General features: G+C 41.9%; 1 protein-coding gene across 3 annotated transcripts in view; it reads left to right on the forward strand.

Moving 5' to 3' along the window:
- Positions 1–27057, forward strand: part of LOC135512325 (cGMP-dependent protein kinase 1-like) — a 171256-nt gene that overhangs the window by 29880 nt on the left and 114319 nt on the right. For all 3 annotated transcript variants that reach the window (XM_064934247.1, XM_064934246.1, XM_064934245.1), the window contains exon 2: positions 12595–12761. In XM_064934247.1, coding sequence (XP_064790319.1) covers positions 12595–12761 — 167 coding nt within the window. The remainder of the gene's footprint in view (positions 1–12594; positions 12762–27057) is intronic.

The following is a 27057-nucleotide window of genomic DNA, read 5'->3' on the forward strand; positions in this document are numbered from 1 at the left end:
CACTGCAGCCGAGGTGAGTAAAACATTTAAACATGTTAACCCTCGCAAGGCTGCAGGCCCAGACGGCATCCCCAGCCGCGCCCTCAGAGCATGCGCAGACCAGCTGGCTGGTGTGTTTACGGACATATTCAATCAATCCCTATACCAGTCTGCTGTTCCCACATGCTTCAAGAGGGCCACCATTGTTCCTGTTCCCAAGAAAGCTAAGGTAACTGAGCTAAACGACTACCGCCCCATAGCACTCACTTCCGTCATCATGAAGTGCTTTGAGAGACTAGTCAAGGACCATATCACCTCCACCCTACCTGACACCCTAGACCCACTCCAATTTGCTTACCGCCCAAATAGGTCCACAGAAGATGCAATCTCAACCACACTGCACACTGCCCTAACCCATCTGGACAAGAGGAATACCTATGTGAGAATGCTGTTCATCGACTACAGCTCGGCATTTAACACCATAGTACCCTCCAAGCTCGTCATCAAGCTCGAGACCCTGGGTCTCGACCCCGCCCTGTGCAACTGGGTACTGGACTTCCTGACGGGCCGCCCCCAGGTGGTGAGGGTAGGCAACAACATCTCCACCCCGCTGATCCTCAACACTGGGGCCCCACAAGGGTGCGTTCTGAGCCCTCTCCTGTACTCCCTGTTCACCCACGACTGCGCGGCAACGCACGCCTCCAACTCAATCATCAAGTTTGCGGACGACACAACAGTGATAGGCTTGATTACCAACAACGACGAGACGGCCTACAGGGAGGAGGTGAGGGCCCTCGGAGTGTGGTGTCAGGACAATAACCTCACACTCAACGTCAACAAAACTAAGGAGATGATTGTGGACTTCAGGAAACAGCAGAGGGAACACCCCCCTAAATACATCGATGGAACAGTAGTGGAGAGGGTAGTAAGTTTTAAGTTCCTCGGCATACACATCACAGACAAACTGAATTGGTCCACTCACACAGACAGCATCGTGAAGAAGGCGCAGCAGCGCCTCTTCAACCTCAGGAGGCTGAAAAAATTTGGCTTGTCACCAAAAGCACTCACAAACTTCTACAGATGCAAAATCGAGGGCATCCTGGCGGGCTGTATCACCGCCTGGTACAGCAACTGCTCCGCCCACAACCGTAAGGCTCTCCAGAGGGTAGTGAGGTCTGCACAACGTATCACCGGGGGCAAACTACCTGCCCTCCAGGACACCTACACCACCCGATGTTACTGGAAGGCCACAAAGATCATCAAGGACAACACCCACCCGAGCCACTGCCTGTTCACCCCGCTATCATCCAGAAGGCGAGGTCAGTACAGGTGCATCAAAGCAGGGACCGAGAGACTGAAAAACAGCTTCTATCTCAAGGCCATCAGACTGTTAAACAGCCACCACTAACATTGAGTTGCTGCTGCCAACACACTGACTCAACTCCAGCCACTTTAATGATGGAAAAATGGACGTAAAAAATGTATCACTAGCCTCTTTAAACAATGCCACTTTATATAATGTTTACATACCCTACATTACTCATCTCATATGTATATACTGTACTCTATACCATCTACTGCATCTTGCCATCTTTATGTAATACATGTATCACTAGCCACTTTAAACCCTACATTATTCATCTCATATGTATACGTATATACTGTACTCTATCATCTACTGCATCCTTATGTAATACATGTATCACTAGCCACTTTAACTATGCCACTTTGTTTACATACTCATCTCATATGTATATACTGTACTCGATACCATCTACTGTATCTTGCCTATGCTGCTCTGCACCATCAATCATTCATATCTTTATGTACATATTCTTTATCCCCTTACACTGTGTATAAGAAATTAGTTTTGGAATTGTTAGTTCGATTACTTGTTGGTTATTACTGCATTGTCGGAACTGGAAGCACAAGCATTTCGCTACACTCGCATTAACATCTGCTAACCATGTGTATGTGACAAATAAAATTTGATTTGATTTGAGACAGAGCAACATAGGACAAGCAAGATGTAGCATACAGACAGAGCAACATAGAACAAAAAGCAGCAAGACAAAATTCATAAAAGCAACAAAGTGTTTCCATACCTCACAAGTTACAGACAACAGACATGGAAAGCGGCAACACATAGCTAGGGACCATGTTCACAAATCTGATTGACCTTTAGCCATGTCTTCAAGCATTTTGTGAAAGTGTGATATGTGGTGCAGTTATGTGTGTCTGATGGCAGTGTATTCCAGACATGGGAAGCTCTCACAGAGAAAACGGATTTACTAAAGGTGCTTTTCCTTAAGGGAACTATACAGTCACCTCTCATGGCAGACCTTGTGGATCTGCTGCCATATATTTGGGTTTTCTGTTTAACAAAAATACTGAGTGGAGGGGGAGCCAGGCCATTTATGATCTTGAATACAAGACATGCACAAGATTTCCTCAACTCTTGAGCTCATGCTTTCTGAGGATGTAACAGTGATGATAGCTATTGGGCTTCATATCAAGCACTTTGAGAGCCTGTTTGTAGACAGACTGAATAGGTCTTAATGTTGTACAGCAAGCTTGGGCCCAACTAGTCAAGCAGTATGTTAAGTGGGGGAGTATCATAGATTTGAAGTACAGTTTTGCTACCTCTGTAGTCAAACAATTTCGTATAAATCGGAAATTAGCGAGGTTGAATTTAGTTATTTGAATGACCTTTTTCACATGCTTTTTAAAAGAGAGTTTGGAATCAAGTATGATGCCACGGTACTTAAAATCAGATACCACCTGGAGCTTCTCCCCTGACACAGACATCTGGCTCAGTAGCATCTGTTGCCCTCTTTGTGAAGAACATGCAAACTGTTTTTTTTTCACATTGAGATGCAACACGAGTCACTGAGCCACTTTGTAACCTGGACCAACACAGAGTTCTTGTGCAGCTTGTTGTTTGCTCTTTCCATGCACATATATGATTGTATCATCTGCATACATTTGAACTTCAGACCCAGTACAGACAGAAGGCAGATCATTAATGTACAGGCTGAACAGGAGGGGCCCCAGTATTGATCCTTGGGGCACGCCCACATCATAGCTAAGAGTGGGCGACAGCTCATTGCTCACTCTGACACACTGAGTTCTGCCTTCAAGGTATGATTTCATCCATCTCAAGGCATCAGGGGAAAAGTTGAACTTGGACAATTTTGTGATGAGAATCTCATGGTTAACAGTATCAAAAGCCTTCCTTAGGACCCTGAAACACAGCCCCAACAACGCCCCCTTTGTACATCTTGGAATTCACATTTTCCAGAAGAAAGCAGTCGGCCGTTTCTGTGGAGGGTTTTGCTCTGAAGCCAAACTGCATGGAGTGTAATGTGAAGGGGCTGTTGTTGAGGTGGGCAAGTTGTTCTGCTACATACTTTTCAACAACCTTTGACACCACAGGTAGTATACTAATGGGCCCGTAGTTACTCACGTCAGCAGGGTCGCCTGATTTAAAGATGGCCGTTATTATGGCCGACTTCCATACCCTTGGAAACACCCCGAGACCAATAAATGTGATGGTGACCTCAGTAATGGGGCCAATGAGTGACTCTTTGTAGTTTAAAAAAAAGGTAGAGTCCAGCCCAAACACATCATTGGCCTTAGAGTTATTTAGTGAGCTTATCACCTTGTTCACATTTGACTCCCTTATGATGAAGACAGGTTGAGCATCATTTACTAGCACTGAGCCCAAGAAACCAGTGGAGGGGTTCTGTGTCAGTACCTTGACAGAGTCAATAAAGTAGGAATTGAAGGCTATTGCTATTTCGACTGCATCCTGTGTTAGATTGTTATTCACCATGAGTTCTAGTCTTTTTGCAGTGTTACTATGGTCTTTCCCTGTTAATTTTTTTAGATTCTCCCAGATCAGTTTCGATTTTCCCTTTGCTTCACCAATTATGTTAATAAAAAAGTTTGCCTTGGCCTGTCTGATTTCTTTCATCACCTTATTTCTCAACATGGTAAACCTACGTCTGTCATGCTCTAATTTGGATCTTAGGGCTATTTTTAGAGCATAATCTCGTTCTTTCATCAGTTTCCAGATTTCTCCATTTAACCAAGGAAGAGTGCTCTTTTGGCCAGGTTTGGATATGATTTTCTTTAGTAAGCCATTTATTGTAGTCTGGATTGTGGATAGAAAAACTTGACTATCAGCTTCCACGTCTGTATAGGACAAGAGATCATTCCAGTTAATTCTCTTAATTGCGTTTTCAAAATCGCTTAATTCACTCTTAGGTATTCTTAGTTGATCCGGGTTTCTAACAGTAGAGATGTTAAACCTGCTCTTAGACAGCTTTCTGGCTATAAGTGTCAGATTATGATCAGATAGCCCAGTAACCATATTGAATGATTTAGTCACTCTCTCTGGTTTATTACTGAACACCAAATCAATCTGTGTTTTAGAGCAACAAGTCATCCTGGTTGGCCCTTTAACTAGCTGTGTAAGGTCAAAGGTATTAGTGATCCATTTGAGGCTTTTCCTACAAACCTTGTCTTCATAATTAATGTTAAAATCTCCCATTAAGATGATCTCTTTCCCAAAGTCACATTCCCTAAGCATGTTATTAAACTGATCAAAAAACACACTTTTGGTGGAAGGTGGCCTATACATTCCAATAAGGGTAAAATAAATTTGGGGAGACCGTGTAACGTTCAGGCCAATACATTCTAGTTCATTATCACATGACCACTCAATTTGTTTACATCGGATATGTGCTTTAATGTAAATCATCATACCCCCTCCTCTTCCTTCAATCCTGTCTCTCCTGAAAACATTGTAGCCAGGCACAATGAAAGCAGCATATGGACAGTTTTTATGGAGCCGTGTCTCTGAGAGGCAGAGGAGTTCAAGGTTGGAGTCTGTGAGTAGATGTTGAATTTGTCACTTTTTGAAATGTCACTACGAATGTTCAAGTGCCCCCCTAGTAGTCCCTTGGGCTTAGCTCGTTGGTCCCAGATGACTCGAGAGTGATTAACACAATGAAAAAAGTAAAATTTTCAGTGTTTTCTGACAGCTGGGTTTAGGCTGTTTTGTTTTGACCAGGGGCAGTTCGGTAGCGCAATTAACAATCCCTCCCGCCTGCACTGGATGCGGGGAACTAATTAAAACAGCTTGCGTACCAGAAGCAGAGTCAGGGATCATTTATAGTGACTTGGGTATGTTTGAAGAGTCAAAATCTATCCTGGAGCCGGGTGAGTCGAGAGAAACCATGGTACCATAGCACTCACCCTCTTCCACAGCGGCGACGATCAGTGGACGAGGCCATCCACCGCTTTCCACTCCAGTGCGTATCGCTGGATCGGTGATGTTGGGCCCAGGATTGAGTTGCACATCCCCGGAGAGCAGGAGGGTAGTGAACAGGTAGTTTAACAGTTACCGATAAATGTTGGACTTGTGTTTGTTACGCCTAAGCGGTTCAGTGGTATAGGGAGCGAGACAGACTTGGCCATTATTCAGAACATTATGGTACGCTGTGTACTGTCTGCTCCCGTGGAACGGTGAACCCATGTGTTTGGTGTTGATATTCTCCGGAAGTAGATTTGTGTCATCCCAGCAAGGACACACTGGTATTATCAGTAGAGTGCTGTAAGTACATAAATTGTTGTTGAAATTAATATCCAACTAGTCAGTGAAAACTGTGTGGAGTTAAGAACAAATTCTTATTTTTTAATGACAGCCTAGGATCAGTGGGTTAACTGCCTTGTTCAGGGGCAGAACAACAGATTTTTCTAGGGATGGTTTTACAATTTTTTGCAAAAAAAACTTACTTTACTCAGTACTTTGTTGAAGCACCTTTGGCAGCGATTACAGGATCAACAGTGTGGAGTTTGAAGTTTGTGACAGCAGCTATGTGATCTTATTACAGTAAGAGTGCCTTCGGAAAGTATTCAGACCCCTTGACTTTCTCCACATTTTGTTAGGATAAAGCCTTATTCTAAAATTGATTGAATCATTTTTTCCCCCTCATCAATTTGCACACAATACCCCATAATGACAAAGCAGAAACTGAAATATTACATTTACATAAGAAATCAGACCCTTTACTGCTTTGTTGAAACACCTTTGGCAGCGATTACAGCCTTGAGTCTTCTTGGGTATTATGCTACAAGCTTGGCACACCTGTTTTTGGGGAGTTTTTCCAATTCTTCTCTGCAGATCCTCTCAAGCTCTGTCAGCTTGGATGGGGTCTATCCAGATATGTTAGATTGGGTTCAAATCCAGGCTCTGGCTGGGCCACTCAAAGGACATTCAGAGACTTGTCCCGAAGCCACTCCTGTGTTGTCTTGGCTGTGTGCTTTGGGTCATTGTAATGTTTGAAGGTGAACCTTCGCCCCAGTCTGAGGTCCTGAGCGCTCTGGATCAGGTTACGTTAAGGATCTCGTTGTACTTTGCTCCGTTCATCTTTGCGTCGATCCTTACTAGTCTCCCAGTCCCTGCCACTGAAAAACATCCCCAAAGCATGATGCTGTCACCACCATGCTTCACCTTAGGGATAGTGCCAGGTTATCCTCCAGACGTGACATTTGGCATTCAGGCCAAGGAGTTCAATCTTGGTTTCATCAGACCAGAGAATCTTGTTTCTTATGGTCTGAGAGTCTTTAGGTGCCTTTGGGCAAACACCATGCAGGCTGTCATGTGCCTTTTACTGAGGAGTGGATTCCATCTGGCCACTCTTCCATAAAGGCCTGATTGGTGGAGTGCTGCAGAGATGGTTCTCCCATCTCCACAGAGGCATTCTAGATCTCTGTCAGAGTGACCATCGGGTTCTTGGTCAAATCCCTGACCAAGACCCTTCTCCCCTGATTTCTCAGTTTGGACGAGCGGCCAGCTCTAAGAAGAGTCTTGATGGTTCCAAACTTCTTCCATTTAAGAATGATGGAGGCCACTGTGTTTTTGGGGACTTGCTGCAGAATGTTTTTGGTACCCTTCCCCAGATCTGTGCCTCGACACAATCCTGTTTCGGAGCTCTATGGACAATTCCTTCAACCTCGTGGCTTGGTTTTTGCTCTAACATGCACTGTCAACTGTAGGACCTTATATAGACAGGTGTGTGCCTTTCCAATCACGTCAAATGAATTGAATTTACCACAGGTGGACTCCAATTAACTTGTAGAAACATTTCAAGGATGATCAATGGAAATAGGATGCACCTGCACTCACTTTCGAGTCTCACAGTAAAGGGTCTGAATACTTATGTAAAAAAGGTATTTCTGCTTGTAATTTTCAATACATTTGCAAACATTTCTAAAATCCTTTTTTCGTTTTTTCATCATTGTGTGTAGATTGCTGAGGATTTCTATTTATTTAATTGATTTTAGAAGGCTGTAATGTAACAAAATGTGAAAAAAGTCGAGGAGTCTGAATAGTTTCCGAATGCACTGTATAGAGACTATGTCTTGAAATTACATATCATCTTCTATGTAGAATAACCCCTAACCTTCTAACAACTGTTGTGTAGCTTGTGAGAGTCATAGAGCCAAACAGTACATGTGTGTTTGTGAGATTTTCAGCTTTTCATAGAAATCTTTTAATATGGTTTGTAGCTCAAATCATTCGGACTCTTCAGACGTTTCTGTAAAAAGAAACGTCTAACAAGTCCTCAACTGGCAGCTTCATTAAATACTGTAGTACCCGCAAAACACTAGTCTCAACATCAACAGCGAAGAGGCGACTCCGGGATGCTGGCCTTCTAGGCAGAGTTGCAAAGAAAATGCCATATCTCAGACTGGCCAATAAATAGAAAAGATTAAGATCGGTAAAAGCACCCAGACACTGGACAGAGGAACTCTGCCAAGAAGGCCAGCATTCCGGAGTCACCTCTTCACTGTTGACAGTGAGACTGGTGTTTTGCTGGTACTATTTAATGAAGCTGCCAGTTGAGGACTTGTGAAGCGTCTGTTTCTCAAACTAGACACTCAAAAGTATTTGTCCTCTTGCTGAGTTGTGCACCCACTCCTCTTTCTATTCTGGTTAGAATAGATCTTTGTACAAGATCTTCAGTTTCTTGGCAATTTCTTTCATAGAATAGCCTTCCTTTCTTGAATAGACTGAGTTTCAGAAGAAAGTTTGTTGTTTTTGGCCATTTTGAGCCTGTAATCGAACCCACAAAATGCTGATGCTTCAGATACTCATCTAGTCTAAAGAAGGACAGTTTTATTGCTTCTTTAATCAGAACAACAGTTTTCAGCTGTGCTAACATAATTGACAAATAGTTTTCTAACGATCAATTAGCCTTTTAGAATTACAAACTTGGATTAGCTAACACAACATGCCATTGGAACACAGGAGTGATGGTTCTGATCAATTTGATGTTATTTTAATGGTCAAGAAATTAGCTTTTATTTTAAAAAACAAGGACATTTCTAAGTGACCCCAAACTTTTGAACGGTAGAGTACGTACTGACATACAGGTGGTAAATGAGACAGTTTACTATCTTTGGCAGCCAGGTAAGCTGAGAGTTCCAAAATACAAAAATAAGGCTCTCGAAAAACAAAAAGCATCAATAAATAAAATCACCAAACAGTACATTGTACAAAAGATCTGCTTCTGTATAAAGTGTCGTTTGAGGGCACCATTGGGATTGGAAGCAGGGCTTGCACCTTGCAGATATTCCATTCAAAATCAAATGTTGCCAGCTACAATAGTAATTTACAACATTAACAATGTCTACACTGTATTTCTGGTCAATTGTATGTTATTTTAATGGACAACAAATGTGCTTTTCTTTAAAAAACAAGGACATTTCTAAGTGACCCCAAACTTTTGAACGGTAGTGTATATTATTTAGTACATGTAAAAACAAGATTGAGAATAGTCTGATGGGGAAGAGTATTGTCACTTGTGAATGATGCCCAGTAGTATAAGAAACAGCGCATAATTTCCCCCCTGCATCATGTAGCCTAGCCCATTGATAAGGTTTGTATCACAACCTTATCAATTGCCTGGAACAGGGTTAGAGAGCCCATAGCCTACAGAGCCTGGTGAAACGTGTTCTTATAAGCCCATTCATTGTGCAATTTCGTGTGAAAAGAACATTTTGACTGGCCACTATTTAAAAGAGGATCCCAGCTTTCTCGTGCTGCTAGATTTATTTCTCCATTCTTAAAATGATACACATTCATCCTCTTTACAATCGGTGTAGCCTACCTGAGCTATTCTAGTTCAGTCCAGTCTACGGGTGACATTTGTTTTGTGGGACATTCAAAATAAAAAATAAACACCAGATTAAATTGAGAATAGGAGGACCTGTTTCAAATGATCACTTTGTTACCCGTTCAACACAGAATGTGTGCATGTGTGCACTCCCTCGGAAATCGTTCAGGGAAAATATACTTTCTGTTTTATTCAGCTATGATCAATTGTGTTCTTCTTACTATACAATAATACAAAATAATGCCACAGGAATTATAAGCAAGTCTTGCCTGCAAAATGTACTAGTGTTAGCCCACAGATATATTGTATAGCCAGATCAGGGCCAAACATGAGGATGACTCAGAATATGCTATTCTGTTATTCTGAAATAGGCTTCATTTTCTTCATATCGTAATGTTTCTTTAGACCAGCCTAAAGTAAATAATGGATTTATTGAGATGGTGTAGGATATATTACATTGATTTATTAGGTTTCTTAAAATGTAGATGTTCCTAATTAAACCTCTACAGGATCGGTGTCCCTCCTGTGGGATGGTTGAGCTAACGTAGGCTAATGTGATTAGCATGAGGTTGTAAGTACAAAGAAAATTTCCTAGGACATAGACATTTCTGATATGGGCAGAAAGCTTAAATTCTTGTTGATGTAACTACACTTTCCAATTTAAAGTAGCTATTACAGTGAAAGAATACCATGCTATTGTTTGGGGAGAGTGCACAGTTAAGAACTTGAAAATGTATCAATAAACCAATTAGGCACATTTGGACAGTCTTGAAACAACATTTTGAACGGAAATGCAATGGTTCATTGACTCAGTCTAAAAGTTTGCACATACAATATTGCCAATATTGTCAACATCTAAATTGCGCCTTGATTCCTTAGTTAAACAGTGGGGCAAAAAAGTATTTCATCAGCCACCAATTGTGCAAGTTCTCCCACTTAAAAAGATGAGAGAGGCCTGTAATTTTCATCATAACTACACTTCAACTATGACAGACAAAATGAGAAGAAAAAAAATCCAGAAAATCACATCGTAGGATTTTTAATGAATTTATTTGCAAATTATGGTGGAAAATAAGTATTTGGTCACCTACAAACAGGCAATATTTCTGGCTCACAGACCTGTAACTTCTTCCTCTGTCCTCCACTCGTTACCTGTATTAATGGCACCTGTTTGAACTTGTTATCAGTATAAAAGACACCTGTCCACAAACAGTCACACTCCAAACTCCACTATGGCCAAGACCAAAGAGCTGTCAAAGGACACCAGAAACAAAATTGTAGACCTGCACCAGTCTGGGAAGACTGAATCTGCAATAGGTAAGCAGCTTGGTTTGAAGAAATCAACTGTGGGAGCAATTTTTAGGAAATGGAAGACATACAAGACCACTGATAAGCTCCCTCGATCTGGGGCTCCACGCAAGATCTCACCCCGTGGGATCAAATGAGCACAAGAACAGTGAGCAAAAATCCCAGAACCACACGGGGGGACGGAGTGAATGACCTGCAGAGAGGTGGGAACAAAGTAACAAAGCCTACCATCAGTAACACACTACGCCGCCAGGGACTCAAATCCTGCAGTGCCAGACGTGTGCCCCTGCTTAAGCAAGTACATGTCCAGGCCCGTCTGAAGTTTGCTCGAGAGCATTTGGATGATCCAGAAGAAGATTGAGAGAATGTCATATGGTCAGATGAAACCAAAATATAACTTTTTGGTAAATACTCAACTCGTCGTGTTTGGAGGACAAAGAATGCTGAGTTGCGTCCAAAGAAAACCATACCTACTGTGAAGCATGGGGGTGGAAACATCATGCTTTGGGGCTGTTTTTCTGCAAAGGGACCAGGACGACTGATCCGTGTAAAGGAAAGAATGAATGGGGCCATGTATCATGAGATTTTGAGTGAAAACATCCTTCCATCAGCAAGGGCATTGAAGATGAAATGTCACTGGGTCTTTCAGCATGACAATGATCCCAAACACACCGCCCGGGCAACGAAGGAGTGGCATCGTAAGAAGCATTTCAAGGTCCTGGAGTGGCCTAGCCAGTCTCCAGATTTCAACTCCATAGAAAATCATTGGAGGGAGTTGAAAGTCCATGTTGCCCAGCATCAGCCCCAAAACATCACTGCTCTAGAGGAGATCTGCATGGAGGAATGGTTCAAAATATCAGCAACAGTGTGTGAAAACCTTGTGAAGACTTACAGAAAATGTTTGACCTATGTCATTGCCAACAAAGGGTATATAACAAAGTATTGAGATAAACTTTTGTTATTGACCAAATACTTATTTTCCACCATAATTTGCAAATATATTCATTAAAAATCCTACAATGTGATGTTCTTGATTTTTCCCCCTCATTTTGTCTGTCATAGTTGATGTGTACCTATGATGACAGTAACAGGCCTCTCTCATCTTTTTAAGTTGGAGAACTTGCACAATTGGTGGCTGACTAAATATTTTTTTTGCCCCATTGTATATCCCTTATCTGCACAAAATTGAAAGTTCTCTCACAACCTCTGGTCACAGATATACATTGATTCTGGGATATAAATACTTTTTTTGCCCCACTGTATATTGGCCTTTGTCTTGCATTTCAAATATTCCCGTTTTTTTCTTTGTATTATATTTTACCAGATGTAATGTGTTATATTCTCCTACATTAATTTCAATTTCCACAAACTTCAAAGTGTTTCCTTTCAAATGGTATCAAGAAAATGCATATCCTTGCTTCAGGTCCTGAGCTACAAGCAGTTAGATTTGGGTATGTTGTTTTAGGCGAAAATTGAAAAAGGGGTTTGATCCTTAAGATGTTCACACCTGCCCTCTTGATTACGGCACTTTGAATTAGAAGTGTTCATTATACCATCCCCTAGCAACAGGTTGCACTGCATATTCATAGCACAGAATAATGTCAGTTCACATCTCTTAAAATAGCTTTGTGGATTTCCCTTGTAGAAAAGTCTAAGCTAAATTTGTCTTTACACAGGATACTTATGAATCAAATCAATCCATTTCTATTTAGCATGGATTTCTTTTATTTTTTGGGTTGTTGCGGCTGTTGAAACAAATGTAAATAATAAGAGTCATCTTGAAACCACAGAATTTAGAACACATTTTGTTAACGGGGTATTTTCTGAATATTCAGTTGAATAATAATTTTAAATTCAGCAGGCTCACAATACTCCACCTTAGACAAACTGCTGAATGTCTAAACAAGGTACACTCTTTTTGTAGGGCATTATGCAATCAGTGTTTCCAACATGCTTTTCTCGGTACAGTACGATGTAAAATAGAGGCAGAAAAATGGGTATGGGGTATCCACTCCACCTAAACAATGCCAAGGAAAACACTAATCGCCAATGAGTGTTTTACATGTCCTTACAATGACATATGAATCCCATTTATTTACCTCCTCCTCTGTCCCCCCAGGTCCAAAGACCTGATCAAGGGGGCCATCTTGGACAATGACTTCATGAAGAACCTGGAGCTGTCTCAGATCCAGGAGATCGTGGACTGCATGTACCCTGTGGAGTATGGTAAAGACAGCTGCATCATCAAGGAGGGCGATGTGGGCTCACTGGTCTACGTCATGGAAGGTACATACAGTATCTTTACTCACTCCCTGCATCACACACTGAGATTTGTACTTCTGGCATTGGGGTTTTGTGAGGTTGTGTGAGGCTCTAAAATGTTCTTGTTGTTGTTGTTTGAAACAGGATTGGATAACCATGAGTGGGAATAACCATTACAGTTACAGTGCTTTGCAAAAGTGTTCATCGCGTTTTCCCTATTTGTTGCATTGGAACCTGTAGTTTAAATAGATTTTTATTTATTTCATTTAATGTAATTGACATACACAAAATAGTTTGAATTGGTGAAGTGAAATAAAATAAAATAAAATAAAACAATTCTAAAATATAAACAATGTAAATGTGGTGCGTGTGTATGTACTCACCCCTTTTGCTATAAAGCTCCTAAATAAGATCTGGTGCAACCAATTACCTTCAGAAGTCACATAATTAGTTAAATAAAGTCCACCTGTGTGCAATCTAAGTGTCACATGATCTCAGTATATATACACCTGTTCTGAAAGGCCCCAGAGTCTGCAACACCACTAAGCAAGGTGCACCACCAAGCAAGCAGCACCATGAAGTCCAAGGAGCTCTCTAAACAGGCCAGGGACAAAGTTGTGGAGAAGTACAGATTAGGGTCGGGTTATAAAAAAACATCAGAAACTTTGAACATCCCACGGAGCACCATTAAATCCATTATTATAAATGGAAAGAATATGGAACCACAACAAACCTGCCAAGAGAGGACCGCCCATCAAAACTCACAGACCAGGCAAGGAGGGCATAAATCAGAGAGGCAACAAAGAGACCAAAGATAACCCTGATGGAGCTGCAAAGCTCCACTGCGGAGATTGGAGTATCTGTCCACAGGACCACTTTAAGCCATACACTCTGCAGAGCTTGGCTTTAAGGAAGAGTGGCCAGAAAAAAGCCATTGCTTAAAGAAATAAATAAGCAAACACTTTTGGTGTTCTTCAAAAGGCATGTGGGAGACTCCCCAAAGATATGGAAGAAGGTACTCTGGGCAGATGAGACTAAAATCAAATTTTTTGGCCACCAAGGAAAATGCCGTCTGGCGCAAACCCAAGACCTCTCATCACACCAAGAACACCAACCCTAAATTGAAATTTGATGGTGTCAGCATCATGCTGTGGGGAGGTTTTTCATCGGCAGGTCCTGGGAAACTGGTCAGAATTGAAGGAATGATGGATGGTGCTAAATACGGGGAAATTCTTTAGGGGAAACCTGTTTCAGTCTTCCAGAGATTTGAGACTGGGATGGAGGTTCACCTTCCAGCAGGACAATGACCCTAAGCATAACGCTAAATCAACACTCAAATTATTTAAGGGGAAACATTTAAATGTCTTGGAGTGGCCTTGTCAAAGCCAACACCTAAATTCAATTGAGAATCTGTGGTATGATTTAAAGATTGCTGTACACCAGTGGAACCCATCTAACTTGAAGGAGCTGGAGCAGTTTTACCTTGAAGAATGGGGGTGTGAATAGTTATGCACACTCAAGCTTTCATTTTTTTTGTCTTATTTCTTGTTTGTTTCACAATAAAAAAAATAAAAAAATGCATCTTCAAAGTGGTAGACATGTTGTGAAAAGCAAAACCCCCCCCCCAAAAAAATCTATATTAATTCCAGGTTGTGAAGCAACAAAATATGAATATTGCCCAGGGGGGTGAATACTTTCACAAGCCACTGTTGGGGGACAGAGTTTGACCAGTCTGTCCAGACTGGATCTCAAGGGATTTTGAAATGGACCGTTTAGTTAAAATTAGATATTTTCTGATCTTTATAGACGCAAATATTTGTCTATATGGCTCCATTCCAGAATTCTAGAATAGCCTGTGTCTTTTCTGGAAAGGAAAAAGAACTCAAAGCTTTATTAGTCTAGGACTTTTTTATACAATGTCATTGAGGCAAAGCATTTAAGCGACTTTAATAAGGGATCTTGACAATGACAAAGGCAATGTACTGCACTGTAAACCTCCACAGACCCATAGTAATGGAAAACATATACGTTTTGTTTGGTGTTATATTCTCTGCTTCTCTGTGGGGGGATACTTCTCAGAAATTAATGTGTATGTGTGTGTAATAGTTACAGTGACATTTCAAGTAAATTGAAGCGGTTATTGATTGATGCCACTGGAGGAGCATTGATTTTATACAGGCCACTGATTTAATTTATGCAATCTGTAGCAGTGTTTATGGATTCCTTATTGGATAAAACAAATGGTAACTGGAAGTTTTCCTAGAAAGACAAAACAGAAGTCTATTCATTCTTCAAGAGAGAATGATTGAATACCAAGTTTTTTTGTGTGTACAGTAAACATTGTGTGTTCTTGATTAAATTAACCCAAACAGGCGTTTGCTCTCTTTAGATCAGGGCATAGGAGGAATCCCCATCACTGCCATTGCTGACGGAATATATTTGTATTGATAATATAAATCACATAAAGTCCCAACATCACTGAAATAGCTGCACAAACTGTACAATGAAAAATTACCAAGATTGAGAATGATGGAAAAATGTCAGGGACACATTTGCATTGTGGTCGTCTAGCTCAGCTAATCCATGTAGGCTACTGAGCAGCGAAATAGTGTTGAAGGAAGTACACTCTCTTGAATGATCTTTCTCATTGTCACTGACACTGATGGCTCTTCAACAGGACGGCTGCTGAAATAAACTCATTTAAGATTAAATATTACTTGGAGTTTAGAGCAACAGCTCTGTTTTCTTTGCCTCTAGACCTAAAATACGAACACATCAAGAGGTAGATATCAGAACTGTGGCATTTCAAGTTGATTGTGTTTGTGAGAAAGTTAGCCTCAGTCAGATGGATTGACATTTTGGGTGTGCAGAGGTTTTCAGATTGTAATGTTTATACGGTGCATTCAGAAAATATTCAGACCCCTTCACTTTTTGTCCACATTTTGTTACATTAGTTTTATTCTAAAATTGATTAAATAAATTAATTTCCTCATCAATCCACACACAATACCCTGTAATGACAAAATGAAAAATAGGTTTTTAGATTTATTTCCAAATCTAAAGAGAGCAAAGCCTTATTTACATAAATATTCAGACCAATTGCTACGAGACTCGAAATTGAGTTTCCATTGATCATCCTTTAGATGTTTCTACAACTTGATTGGAGTCCCCCTGTGGTAAATTAATTTGTTTGGACATGATTTGTAAAGACACACACCTGTCTATATAAGGTCACAGAGTTGACAGTGCATGTCAGAGCATAAACCAAGCCATGAGGTCGAAGGAATTGTCCGTAGAGCTCTGAGACAGGATTGTGTCGAGGTACGGATCTGGGGAAGGGTAACAAAAAATGTCTGCAGTAGTGAAGGTCTAAGAACACAGTGGTCTCCATCCTTCTTAAATGGAAGACGTTTGGAACCACCAAGACTCTTCCTAGAGCTGGCCACCCGTCCAAACTGAGCAATTGGGGTAGAAGGGCCTTTGTCAGGGAGGTGACCAAGAACCCGATGGTCACTCTGACAGAGCTCCAGAGTTCCTCTGTGGAGATGGGAGAACCTTCCAGAAGGACAACCCTCTGCAGCACTCCACCAATCAGGCCTTTATGGTAGAGTGGCCAGACAGAAGCCACTCCTCAGTAAAAGGCACATGACAGCCCGCTTGGAGGTTGCCAAATGGCACCTAAAATCTCTCAGACCATGAAACGAAGATTGAAGTTTTTGGCCTGATTGACAAGTGCCTCGTTTGAAGGAAACCAGGCACCACTCATCCCCTGGCCAATACTATCCCTATGGTGAGGCATGGTGGTGGCAGCATCATGCTGTGGGGATGTTTTCAGCGGCAGAGACTGGGAAACTAGTTAGGATTGAGGTAAAGATGAACGGAGCGACGTACAGAGAGATTCTTGATCAAAACCTGCTCCAGAGCGCTCAAGACCTCAGACAGGGTCGGAGGGTCACCTTCCAACAGGTCATCAACCCCAAGCACACAGTCAAGACAACGCAGGAGTGGCTTCGGGACCAGTCTCTGAATGTCCTTTAGTGGCCCAGGCAGAGCCCGGACTTGAACCCGATCGAACATCTCTGGAGAGATCTGAAAATAGCTGTGCAGCGTCACTCCCCATCCAACCTGACAGAGCTCTAGAGGATCTGCAGAGAAGAATGTGAGAATCCACAAATACAGGTTTACCAAGCTTGTAGTTATACCCAAAAATATTTGAGACTGTAATCGCTGCCAAAGGTGCTTCAACAAAGTACTGAATAATGTTGAAAAATTGAAGAGGTCTGAATTCTTTCCAAATCCACTGTACACAGGTAACTGACAAAATAAAGGAAACACTTGAGTAAACATGGGATACAAATTATATTGAAGGATGCTTCCACACATGCTTCCACACATCCCATCATGTATAAAAATGCCCATTTTCCCATTATTTTGGCTGACATGGCTAGAAGAAGAGATCTCATTGACTTTGAAAGAGGGGCCTCAAATGAGCATAGGGGGTTTACAGTGTGTGTGTGTGTGTGTGTGTGTGTGTGTCTCCCAGTCACCAGATCTCAACCCAATTGAACACTCATGGGAGATTCTGGATTGTTTTCTACCACCATCAACAATCCACCAAATTATGGAATTTCTTGTGGAAGAAAGGTGTCACATCCCTCCAATAGAGTTCCAGACAAATGTGGATTTTATGTCAAGGCGCATTGAAGTTGTTCTGGCTGCCCAACACCCTATTAAGACAACTTTGTGTTGTTGTTTCCTTCATTTTGGACTGTATGTGTGTGTGATAGAGGTGGAATCCACTCAGGGCTAGTTTTCCTCAAGGTGATCTGTGTATAGATCAATCTGTTAGATTCTGTGCTATGATCTACCTCACCACTCAGGTTGTATGTATTAGAGATTATATATATTTTTAATCCAGTAGTGTATCGCAATATTATTCTGGACGATATTATATCAATTATTAAATTTAAAAAAATGTTTGTGCTTTTCGCTTGTACTTGACATACATACACTTTTATTTCCGTGACGGATCAAAACTTGTTTTATCGCCTCCCGGGTGGTGCAATAGTCTCGGGCACTGTATCGCAGTGCTAGCTGTGCCACCAGAGACTCTGGGTTCGAGCCCAGGCTCTGTCGCAGCTGGCCACGACCGGGAGGTCGATGGGGCGACGTGCAATTGGCCTAGTGTCGTCCGGGTTAGTGACATCCTTGTCTCATCGCGCACTAGCGACTCCTGTGGTGGGCCGGGCGCAGTGCACGCTAACCAGGTCGCCAGGTGCACAGTGTTTCCTCCAACACATTGGTGCAGCTGGCTTCCGGGTTGGATGCGCGCTGTGTTAAGAAGCAATGCGGCTTGGTTGGGTTGTGTTTCGGAGGACGCATGGTTTTCGACCTTCGTCTCTCCCGAGCCTGTAAGGGCGTTGTAGCGATAAGATATTAACTACTAACAATTGGATACCACGAAAAGGGGGTAAAATTTAAATAAAAAATAAATAAAAAATAATAATTGTTTTCTCATGTCTTTCTCTTGTCCCTTTGTAGCAGACATATAGTGAGCAATATGTTTGGAACATACTGTATAATCGCTATAAAATTGCAGTATCGAATCACAATACGTATAGAATCCTCATAAATCGTGATTTATTTCGACTATTTATTTCTCGTAAGTGGAGATTTTCTATTTTTTCTTATCTGTCCATCTCCTCATTTGAATTCCATCACTGTCACTTGTCCACTCAAGCATGACATTGGTGTCATCTGTTGTCCACTAGATGCATTTAGAGAGTTCCTCAATGAGCTTGACACCTTGATAAGCAAATTTCCTGATGATGGCTCACCACTCATCGAACTGGGCGACTTCAACTTCCCAAAATCTTCCTTCAATTAATTTCTTTCTACTTCTTTTCCCCCCCTCTTTGCTTCTTTTGACCTCACCCGTTCTCAGTCCCCTCCCACTGTAAATGCAGGTAATATGCTTGTCCTCATCTTTACTAGAGGCTGTTCACCTACTAATCTCACTGCAACCTCCCTCCAGGTCTCTGATCACTACATTGTTTCTTTTCCTGTCTCCCTCTTCTCCAACCCTTCCCACTCAGCCCCTACACAGATGGTCATGCATCTTTGCAATCTTCGCTTTCTCTCTCCTACTACTCTCCTCTTCTTTGCTATCATCTCTCCCTTCTGCTAAATCCTTCTACCTCATGTCTCCTGATTCTTCCCCCTTGACACTACTCTCCTCCCTTTCCGCTACCTATGACTAGCACTGGCTCCTTTCCTTCTGGCCGGCTTGGCCCTCCCCTCCTGCTCTGCGGCTGAGTGACTCATTGCGAGCCTACAGAACAGGGCTGCGTGCAGCTGAGTGGAAATGTATCCTTGCACTCCCTCCTCTCTACCTTCTCTTCCTCTGTATCCGCTGCTAAAGCCACTTTCTATCACTCTAAATGTCAAGCTTCTGCCTCTACCCTTGGAAACTCTCCCTCCTTTATTCTCCACCTCCTTCCTCCCTCTCTGTGGACAACTTTGTCAACCACTTTGAAAATAAGGTTGATGTCATCCACTCCTCATTCACTCAGCCTATTAAGTCCACTGGTCCCACTCACACAGAACTACCCTTGCGCCTTCACCTCTTTCTCCCCTCTCTCTCCAGATGAAATCCTGCTACTAGTGAGGTCCGACCGCTCGACAACCTGCCCGAATGACCCCCATCCCCTCTCCAGAACATATCTGTAGACCTTCTTCGATTCCACACTTTCCTCATCACCTCAACCCTGACCCCTCTGACTTCAAAATGCCCAGAGTCGCTCCCCTCCTCAAGAAACCAACACTCGACCCCTCTGATGTCAAACACTTCTTTGTTTTCTTTCCAAAACTCGAGTGTGCTGTCTATGACCAACTCTTTCGCTATCTCTCTCAGAACAATCTTCTTGACCCTAACCAGTCAGGCTTCAAGATGGGTCACTCAACTGAGACTACCCTCCTCTGTGTCACGGAGGCTCTCTGCACTGCCAAAGCTGATTCTCTGGTTTTATCCTCCTATCCACCCTCTCAGGGCTTTGTGTCTCAGGATCTGCACACTCTTGGATTGTCATCTTACCTTGAAGACCGCTCATACCAGGTGACCTGGGGAGGATCTATGTCTGCACTTTGTAATATCACTACTCGTGTTCCCCAGGGCTCAGTTTTAGGACCTCTTTTTCTCTCTACACCAAGTCACTCAGCTCCGTCATATCCTCACATGGCGTCTCTTATCATTGCTATGCCGATGTCACTCAACTACTTTTCTACTTCCCCCCCTTCTGACACTCAGGTGGCGACACACATCACTGTGTGCCTGGCAGATATCTCAGTTTGGATGTTGGCCCACCACCTCATGCTCAACATCGGCAAGATGGAGCTGCACTTACTCCCGGAAAGGCCTGCCTGCTCCAAGACCTCTCCATCACGGTTGACAACTCCATGGTGTCCCTTTCCCAGAGTGCAAAGAACCTTTGTGTGACCCTGGATAACGCCCTGTTGCCCTTCTTCCGAAAACATCTGAAACCCTACCTCTTTGAAGACTATCTTAAATAATCCCACAGCACACCTTCTGTCCTTACTTCCCCTCTAGGTCTCTTCATACACACAATCTGCTTTAGTGGTAAATGTTAGTAGTTTATCCCTGAGGTCAAGAGCCTTGATTTAAGTTGGAAAAAGTCCAGAGTCTGTGACCTTTAAAACGGGACTGTCGACAGGACTGCTGGCTGTGTCCTCCCAAAGCCTGTGACAGTCACCCAGCACCACAGTGCCAGCATCTTCTGGCCCTTGTTTCTGATGTCATTGGTGTGACTCAATTTCATTGCTGTTTGTGATGAGCTGTTATTCCCATGGTGGCCGCTCTTCTTCAGTGGATAGCTCTCCTTCAGGGGAGAGCTATCCACTATTACATTTACTGTTAAATTGACCTTTTTTTAAATTTAATTGTTGCAGAACTTCTCAATTTGATAAGTAATGACCTAAATTAACGGATTTGACTTAATACTCTGTTCTAGTGTAGTCGACATGGAGCTGCTCTTGAACACTGATTACAGTTAAGGAATGAGACTGATGCCCATGTTTATCAGGGGTCCTGATTGGGTGTTTAAAATCTGAACACTCTTGCAGGTCGATAATGGGGATAATTACTATCAAGTGTTTAATTCACTAAACTCCCATTTTGTTATAAAGCTGTAGTAATGATATTAATTCAGTCAGAATTATTTTCTGTTGGGTGCCTGTCTTGTACTGGATTCCCTGCTAAGTAGAGGCAGCTTTGTTGAGGGCCTCAGCTGAACTAGGCTAGGGGGGTATACCTCATATACCGTATACCGGGGTATTTGGAAATAGCCACAGGATGGTTTTTGAATACTGTCAATATCGTTGAAGTTTTTCAATACATTTTAATATTTGCAGCAATTGTTTAATAGCTACAGTCAACTTGTGCAATGTGTTAGGAGATGAAAGCAGAATGCGTTCTTATTTCACCTGTCACATTATTTTACATTATGAAGCTTACATAGTTCCCCAGAACAGTTGAGTCAGTAACGTGTTCGTTTGTAAATAGCAGAACTTGAGAAAGTGGGAGCAGGTGAATACCAGCTGTATATTGACAGGGGTCACATTTTATATTTAAAGTCAACAGTGTTTGTCAAGTGTGCTCCCTCTCTGGCCTCTAGGTCACCAGGCTGCTCGTTATGGCGCACACCTGTCACAATCGTTACACGCACCTGCGCGTCATCAGTTTCACCTGGACGCTATATGTCACTCCCTTTGGTTCCTTCCCCAGGCGTTATTGTTTCTGTTCCTGTGCCATGTCTGTGCGTTGTTCGTGTTTCTTATTTTGTATTATGTTGTGTTTATTTATTAAAACACTCACTCCCTGAACTTGCTTCCCGACTCTCACCTAAGGGAAGCGTCAGGGAGTGTTTCTATTTATTCATTTATTTTCCGGTGGGAATGACGTCGTCGGGTCCAGGATCCGCTACAGGCTCTCACGCCTCAGACAAATCGCCAGGCTCCCCTGCCTCAGCCGGTCTGTCAGGTTCCCACGCGCCAGGCGGCAACAGGTTCCTGCGCATCAGCAGGGGTGACCGGTCCGCTCCTGGAACCACTAAGACATTTCCTATAGCTGGTCGCCTGAGCAAACTGAGCAATTGGGTGAGAAGGGCCTTGGTCAGGGAGTTGTCCTTGAATCCATGGTCACTCTGATAGAGCTCCAGAGTTCCTCAGTGGAGTTCCTCGGTACATTTGCAAAAATTTCGAAAACCTATTTGTGTTTAGATTGATCAGGAAATGCTTTTATTTAATCAATTATTTTTTTAAGTCAAGTGGTCTGAATACTTTCTGAATGCACTGTATGTATAACTTTATGAGCTGGATTGCCTGTCTTTGCAATTTGTTAATTTTAGTTTGCACTTGTTAGCATATTTGCTAGTAGCATCCATGTAATTCTTCATTACTTGTGCTAATTTTGTTAGCATTCTTGTACTAGACACCCAATGGTCTTTTTTGCATTTTCTGGTGCTCCCTTTTGTACTAAACCAGTAATACCATAAATCCTGTTGTGAAAGAAGGACAGTATGACAATATTAAAATCTGAATACATCCAACCCTAAGCTGAAACCCCATCTTTTGATCCCAAGTTTGTCCAGACTTTCCCTTGTTCTCTTCTCAGAACTTCTCTAAGAGTCTAGTTAATCCACACAATTGGATTCAGGGGATTCAAAGTTAAAAGGGTCATCCTCTGTGATTTAGTGCTTTGTTGACAAAAATTGGACACACTCAATTGGACACACTCCCCAATTATTTTTTTCGACCACACTTGTGAAATGTTGCATTGTGATGTATTTGCTCCTATTAGAGCTCAGTTTGTTGGATTGAAGGCCGGTTTTAGATGTCACTACCGTGTATAGAACCCGTTAGACAAAAACTGACACATTTTGGAAAACGATTCACACTGGCTGAGGCTTATGCAAATTCCCTCGAAAGATGTTGTTAGACTAACAGAGCATTTACATTTTTTGTATCCATTTCCTGGTATGTTTTCAAAACTAACAATGGCCAACTTTGCGTGACACTTGATTTTATTGTTAATGTTGTGAAATACCTTGACTTGTTTTCCTATGATACTCTAGTTGACATTGTCCAGCTATACCCCCATTCAATGTGCTCTGCATAACTGTTCATTTTTTAGTCTTTGTATGCATATTAATCTAATATAAAAGCTATCAGAAATGTATACAGGTGTTTACTTCTCATTCACTTTTCATTCATTGTGGATATTTTATTCAAGTGATGGGCTAATCCGCAAAATTTCCCCGCCATCCCCTTCCATTGTCATCTTGTAAGCTACTGGATCTCTTAGAAACATTGCAATCGACTTGAAATGCGGAGAGACAAATACTTGTTTGTGTACTCTGTGACATTTGCTGTTATAAATGTATGTACTTGCGTAGATATATTTTCGTTTGTTTATGATAATTGACGATATAGATTTTGTCGTTGTTTGACATTATGCTAATGTACATTTTAATCTGTTAGAATTAGGGCTGTGACGGTCATGGAATTTTGGATGATGGTAATTGGCCAGCCAAAGGACTGCGGTCACTGTAATAACTTTTTGAATAGCACCCCTCAAAAAATGACACAATTTTTTCCCTTTCCTCCACTCCTGATTGCATGTGCTACCATAGAAATAGAATGAATAGAACGGGCATCCCCATTGAAGTCAATGGTGTTGTCATGGGTGGACTGGCGGCCATTGCGAGTGTACCCATAAGAGCAAAGCAGGAAGTAAAATAGATTATGTGCTGTGATTTGTTGATTCAGCTCAACTAACAATACAAAACACACCTTCCTTTGCATGAGCCACATCAGTTTATATCATTTGAATGAACATTCTACATTACCATGGAATTATTGCATCATAATATTAGGCAGCCATTGCCAGTGTACCCATGAGTTTACCAGTCAAATTGCCAGGGTTAGAGGTTCCAAGCATGTTCTATTCATTATATTTCTATGTGTGCTGCTGCTGCATTGTGGTCATTCAGTCAGCTGTTCGTGACGGTCTTCACCCATAACCGTCAGTTAAATGGTCAGGAATCAGATTTGTATCTGACTTCAAACCACCTACAAAGGTGGTTTGAAATGTGGATTGAAATATCCAATTCCCTTTAAGTGGTCCAGACTGCAGGAAAAAGAAGATTAGACTCGAATATGCATTTATACATTTTTTTGAGTCACTTCAAACTGCCAATGTGAACAAGGCTTCAGAGAGTTGGGCTTGGTGCTCACTGGCCAATGAGTCAAGGCAGTAAAGAAACGCCATCTGGCTTGTCTTTCCCCTCGAGTGGAGCTCAGAAATGGGATCAATGATATGTCTTATGACACAGTGCCAAAAAAGCAATTAATAAAGAGAGGCAATCAAAAGGAAATCAAAACTGGTTTAAATCGTTCTCGTGAGTGTAAATGGTAATGAAGGACTCATGTTTCACCAACCAAAAACATATTAAATGACACGCTATCAAAGCAATGGAGTTATTTATGTATACTGAACAAAAATATAAATGCAACATGCAACAATTTCAAAGATTTTACTGAGTTATAGTTTATATAAGGAAATCACTGGAATTAAATTAATTCATTAGGCCCTAGTTTATAGATTTCACGACCGGGAATGCAGATCGTGTATGCATCTGTTGGTCACAGAAAATCAGAAAACCAGTAAGTGTCTGGTGTGACCACCATTTGCCTCATGCAGTGCGACACATAAACTTCACATAGAGTTGATCAGGCTGGTGACTGTGGCCTGTGGAATGTTGTCCCAATCCTCTTCAATGGCTGTGCAAAGTTGCTGGATATTGGCGGGAACTGGAACATGCTGTTGTACACGTCGACCCAGAGCATCCCAAATATGCTCAGTGGGTGACATGTCTGGTGAGTATTCAGGCCATGGAAGAACTGGGATATTTTCAGCTTCCAGGAATTGTGTACAGATCCTTGCGACACGGGCTGCGCCTTTTCATGAGGTTATAGGGGCGGATGAATGGAATGACAATGGGTCTCAGGATCTCATCACGGTATCTCTGTACATTCAAATTGCCATCGATAAAATGCAATTGTGTTCGTTGTCTGTAGCTTATGCCTGCCCAATACCATAAGACCACCACCACCATGGGGCACTCTGTTCACAATGTTGACATCAGCAAACCGTTCACCCGCACAATGCAATACAAGCTGTCTGCCATCTGCCCGGGTACAGTTGAAACCGGGATTCATTCGTGAAGAGCACACTTCTCCAGCATGCCAGTGGCCATCGAAGGTGAGGTATTTGCCCACTGAAGTCGGTTAAGACTCCTAACCGCAGTCAGGTCAAGACCCTGGTGAGGACGACGAGCACGCAGATGAGCTTCCTTGAAATGGTTTCTGACAGTTTGTTCAGAAATTCTTTGGTTGCGCAAACCATTAGTTTCATCAGCTGTCTGAGTGGCCGGTCTCAGGTCTGAGCTGGCATAGTTATACATGGTCTACGGTTGTGAGGCCGGTTGGATGTACTGCCAAATTCTCTAAAATGACTTTGGAGGCAGCTTATGGTAGAGATATTAACATTACATTCTCTGGCAACAGCTCTGGTCGGCATTCCTGCAGTCGGAGCTGCCAACTGCACGCTCCTTCAAAACTTGAGACATCTGTGACATTGTATTTTGTGACAAAACTGCACCTTTTATAGTGGCCTGTTATTGTCCCCAGCACAAGGTGCACCTGTGTCATAATCATGCTGTTTAATCAGCTTCTTGATATGCCACACCTGTCAAGTGGATGGATTATCTTGGCAAAGGAGAAATGCTGACTAACAGGGATATAAACAAATGTTTGTGTACAACTTGAGAGAAAGAAGCTTTTTGTGCATATGGACATTTTCTGGGATCTTTTATTTCAGCTCATGAAACATGGGGCCAACACTTTACATGCTGTGTTTATATTTTTGTTCAGTATATATTAAATGGATGAATGAATTAACAAATGTCCAATTGCATTCTAATTTACTTCAATTGATTCATTAGGTCGTCATATTGAAAGCAGCACAAGTCAAAAATGCTTCTGCACTCAGAGCAACATCGAAGGAAACCTCCAGCTGTCAGGAAATGCACAAAACGGTGACATGCACCTGATGGTTGCAAGGCAACTAAAATAATGGAAATCTCCGGTAGTAGTTATTTGTGTTTGGGACTCTGCAGCCAGTGAAGTAGAGATGTTTGGAGGTCTTGACAGAAAATGTGACATGTTTTCACTTCCATACTGCTTTGAATGCGAAGTGATGGTAGGTAAATAAGGTTTGATTCAACCCGCTGTTGAACACTGGTAGATTTGGCCATTTCTGTTGAGAAAGTTTCAGAAGTGAAATGTCACACACTTTAACCCTTCGCAATTAAATATTGTAAATGGGCTGTAAAATATGTGTATGTCCGTTTGTGTTTGTATGTGTGTCTCATAGGCCCTTGCTAAGACCATCACCTTCCACACTGATTCTAATTCGTCCAGGAAGCTCAGTGGAGGTGTAATGGTGGCCCCAAGGGGGTCCAGGTGGGGGGCCTTTAATTGAGATGACATTTACATGATTCCCCCTTCTTGCATTCTCTCCCATGTTCTTTCTGAATGAGGATTAGCACGGGATATGATTCTGTAAGCCCACAGGGTTAGCAGGCTGGGGAAAGCCGTCAAAAGTATTTAGTGTGTTTTTATGTGTGTCCTCTCCCAGAGTTGATGGGATTTCTGATGTAATCAGGAAGTATGAAAAAGAGATTGTTCTGAAAAAAAGAGCAGTGAAACAATCCTATTTTTCTCCTATTTCACTTTTTTCTCTCATTTGATTTCTACTTTATATCTGAGAATTTGGAAGTGAAGTGGCTACATATACTCAACTTTTTCCACATTTTGTTACGTTACAGCCGTATTCTAAAATGTATATTTTTTATGTATTTTTATCAATCTACACACAGTACCCCATAATGACAATGCGAAAAAACAGGTTGTGAATTTTTGCAAAAGTATTAAAAAAAAATTAAAAAAATAACTTATTTACATAAGTATTCAGACCTTTTGTTGCTCAGGTGCATCCTGTTTCCATTGATCATCCTTGAGATGTTTTACAACTTGACTGGAGTCCACCAGTGGTAAATTCAATTGATTGGACATGATTGGGAAAGTCACACACTTGTCTAAAAAAGGTCCCACAGTTGACATTGCATGTCAGAGCATAAACCAAGCCGTCATGTCGAAGGAATTGTCTGTAGATTTCCGAGAC

Source organism: Oncorhynchus masou, chromosome 24 (genome assembly GCF_036934945.1).
Source record: "Oncorhynchus masou masou isolate Uvic2021 chromosome 24, UVic_Omas_1.1, whole genome shotgun sequence".
Lineage (NCBI taxonomy): Eukaryota > Metazoa > Chordata > Actinopteri > Salmoniformes > Salmonidae > Oncorhynchus > Oncorhynchus masou.